Raw genomic sequence first — 3745 nt, 5'->3', positions numbered from 1 at the left:
TGACAGAAGAGATGAGGCAAGATTTTAATTCCAGGGATCCAGCTACCAGCAATTAGAGAGGTGGTAACTCAGTGTAGTGTGCATAGACTGATTCCCCAAGTCATCACATTGGCACAGCACAGGAAGCAGAGGACAGGGTTTAATCTCACTTTGACTGTCCAATAAGTGATTCAGGGAAGAGGCTCCAGCATCATGCACCAGCCAGCTCTGCACAGAGCTCAATCTGAGAGCCAGAGCACAAGGACGAAATATTTAGGTCCCTTTGTGAGCAAAGGGCTGGAGCAGCCTGCCCCGGATCTGTTTGGTCCTCACCCCATAAATGATGGGGTGTAGCACAGGGGGCACCAGCTGGTACACACTGGCAATGAGAACAAGGAAATGCAGTGCCACATTGTGACCTAACCAGAATATGACAGAGGACATGAAATCTGGGATGTACAAAGCTAAGATGGCACAAAGATGAGAGATGCAGGTCCTGAAAATTTTGAGCCGAGCATCTTTTGTGGGGAGGCGGAAGATGGCCTGGAGGATCTGAGTGTAGGACATGGCAATAAAAAACACCTCCATTCCACTCACAGAGAAAAGATCAAACAGTCCATAGTAACTACTGATGCTGATGTCAGCGCAGGCCAGCTTCACCACAGCTATATGCCCGCAATAGGAGTGGGGGATAATGTTGGTTCTGCAATATGGCCACCGCCTTGCTAGGAAGGGATAGGGTAATGTGAGTATGCCACAGCGCAGCACCACTGCCAGGCCTATCTTGGCCACAACAGAGTTTGTCAGGATGGTGGAATATCTCAGGGGATGGCAGATGGCGACAGAGCGATCGAAAGCCATGGCCACGAGGATCCCAGACTCCATCGCTGAGAAGCAGTGAAGGAAGTACATCTGGGTGAGACAGACACTGAAGCTGATCTCCGTGGAATTGAACCAGAAGATGCTCAGCATTTTGGGCAAGGTGGTTGTGGACATGACCAGGTCAGTGACGGCCGGCATGCAGAGGAAATAGAACATGGGCTCATGGAGGCTCGGCTCCCTCTTCACGATGAACAGGATGGTGAAGTTCCCCAGCACAGCTATGGCGTACATTGCACAGAAGGGGATGGCGATCCAGATATGGGCTCCCTCCAGGCCAGGAATGCCCAGCAGGATGAAGGTGGAGGGGTTGGTGAAGTCACTTGTGTTGAAATCTGACATGGAGTAGGGGAGAAGGTGTCCAGCTCTGAGTTTTAAGGGAGTCTTCTGCATGTACTATATGTTCCCCTGACTTTCTGTGTGTTCCCAGGGTATGGTGTGATGGTCACAATAGAAATGCCTGAATGGAGAGACAATATTAATATGAGACACTCTATGCACTAGTGGAGGCTGTTCTCCTGGGAGAAGCAGATTGACATACTGAAAAATGACATTTCCATTCTTCAGAGAAAATAGCTATGAATAATGACCCTACTAAATCCATTCTGTAGGGAGTTCCCCATTCATCCAGTTGCTCAAAATCTGAGAGTCGAAAAATACAGAACTTTTGCCAGGACATGTTCTGGGAGAAAACTCCCAACTAGAACATACCTCAGAGAAAAGAGCTAAGCCCCACTGATAGCACCTCAAGAGAAACAAATGCTCATTCGCAGTATTGGACAAAACAAAAGCAATTTTCAGATCCTTCAGATATGGGATGGAGAATATGTCCTGGCTATGTGTTCAGTGTTTGTCACCCAGGATATAGCATATATAAAGGGAGTTTCCAAGACAGGCTTTGAGAATGGGGGAGGCTGCTATATGCTATAAAACAACCACAACAAAAAAAACAACAAAAACCCTTTTACTTGTACTTATTGTGCTATTGCAATGTGATGAACTGGGGAATCAATCTGTGTACACTGCGCTGGGTGGCCACCTTTCTAATTGCTGGTAGATGGATCCCTGAAATTGCAATTTTTCCCATCTCTTCTGTCAAGCCTCAATCCTGCTGTGTGTCTTCTCCCCAAGGCTCTGCCCCTGTCTCTTGCTTCTGTCTTCCCCTGCCCTTGTGAGGTGCGACCCAGTCATCTCTAAAACCAATATGTTCTCACAACTTGTGGCAAGTCATTTAAGGACACTGGTGAGTGTTAACATTTGAATGTTTATTCTTAATTTCTTACTAACTCTGTGGAGAGAGAAACCCCATCAAGACTCCTAGGATCTATCTCAGTTCTGGGAGGGGAATAGTGGGTTACAGGAGGAGGCAGATACATCTGGGGTCCAAATAAGAAGATCAGAATGGCCATTCCAGGTAAAACCAATGTAAAATATGGAAACTAGGTCAAATTACAAAGGTTGAATATGTGCAAACAGCACAGGAATGCAGGGGAAAGATTAGAAAGGCAAAAGCAGAAAATGAGCTCAAACCAACCACAGGAATAAAGGGAAAGAAGAAGACTTTGTCAATATATTAGGAAGAAGAGGAAGACCAAGGACAGGGCAGACCCACTGCTCAGTGAGGAGGAGGTAGAAATCGTAACAGTAAATTTGAAAATGGCAGAGATGCTTAATGACTTCTTTGTTTCGGTCTTCACTGAGAAGTCTGAAGGAATGTCTAACATAGTGAATGCTAATGGGAACGGGGCAGGTTTAGAAGATAAAATAAAAAAAGAGCAAGTTAAAAATCACTTAGAAAAGTTAGGTGCCTGCAAGTCACCAGGGCCTGATGAAATGCATCCTACAATACTCAACGAGTTAATAGAGGAGGTATCTGAGACTCTAGATATTATCTTTGGAAAATCATGGGAGACGGGAGAGATTCCAGAAGACTGGAAAAGGGCAAATATGGTGCCCGTCTATAAAAAGGGAAATAAAAACAACCCAGGAAACTACAGACGAGTTAGTTTAACTTCCTTGTATGGCAGGGAAGATAAGTAGGAGGAAATAATAAGGGAAATCACTCTGCAATACACTTATAAGGTGGTAAGGCTGATCAGGAATAGCCAGCATGGATTTGTAACAGAACAAATCATGTCAAACCAATCTGTATAGCTTTCCTTGATGGGGTAAACCGGAGTCTTTAGGGATAAGGCAGAAGTGGTTGGATGTGGTATACCTGACTTAGTAAGGGCATTTGATTAAATTGGTTCTCCATGATATTCCCTATCAATGAAACTAGGCAAGTACACTAGAATGGGACTACTATATAGGTGGTGCAATAACTGGCTGGATAACGTACTCCCCCAGAGAGTGGTTATTAATGGTTCCAATCCCTGCTAGAAATTGTTATAACAAGCGGGGTTTCTGACAGGGTTCTGTTTGGGGACCCGGCTTCTGTTTCAATAATCTTCATCCAAATGACTTAGTTATTGGCATATGAAAGTAACTCATTATTAAGTTTGCTGATGATACAAAACTGGAAAGGAATTGCAACTGCTTGCAGCGATAGGGTTCAAAATAAAATTGGCTGGACAAATTGGAGAAATGGTCTCAGTAAAACAGGGATGAAGTTTAACAAAGAAAAAATGCAAAGTAGCTCCCACTCAGTTAGGAAGGAACAGTCAGTTCCACATACAGAATGGGAGGAGTAAATCCGCAGAAAGGGATTCATGGGGTCATAGTGGACCACAAAGCTAAAATATGAGTCAACAGTGTGAACTGTTGCCCACCAAAAAAAGCAAACCAGGTTCTGGGATGCATTAAACAGGTGCTGTTGTGAGCAAAGACACGGGAAGTCATTCTTCCGCTCCTCTCTGTGGCCTGGTTAGGCTAGCTGAGGGTATTG

General features: G+C 44.8%; 1 protein-coding gene across 1 annotated transcript; it reads right to left on the bottom strand.

The window, feature by feature from the left end:
- Positions 1 to 252: 252 nt before the first annotated feature.
- LOC116825126 (olfactory receptor 52K1-like) lies at positions 253 to 1251 on the bottom strand. Its single transcript, XM_032780869.2, has one exon. The coding sequence runs from the start codon at positions 1249 to 1251 to the stop codon at positions 253 to 255; it is 999 nt and encodes a 332-aa protein (XP_032636760.2).
- Positions 1252 to 3745: the final 2494 nt, after the last annotated feature.

Source organism: Chelonoidis abingdonii, chromosome 1 (assembly GCF_003597395.2).
Source record: "Chelonoidis abingdonii isolate Lonesome George chromosome 1, CheloAbing_2.0, whole genome shotgun sequence".
Classification (NCBI taxonomy): domain Eukaryota; kingdom Metazoa; phylum Chordata; order Testudines; family Testudinidae; genus Chelonoidis; species Chelonoidis abingdonii.
The sequence above is the reverse complement of the archived record's forward strand: the minus strand, read 5'-3'. Positions and strand labels throughout refer to the sequence as shown.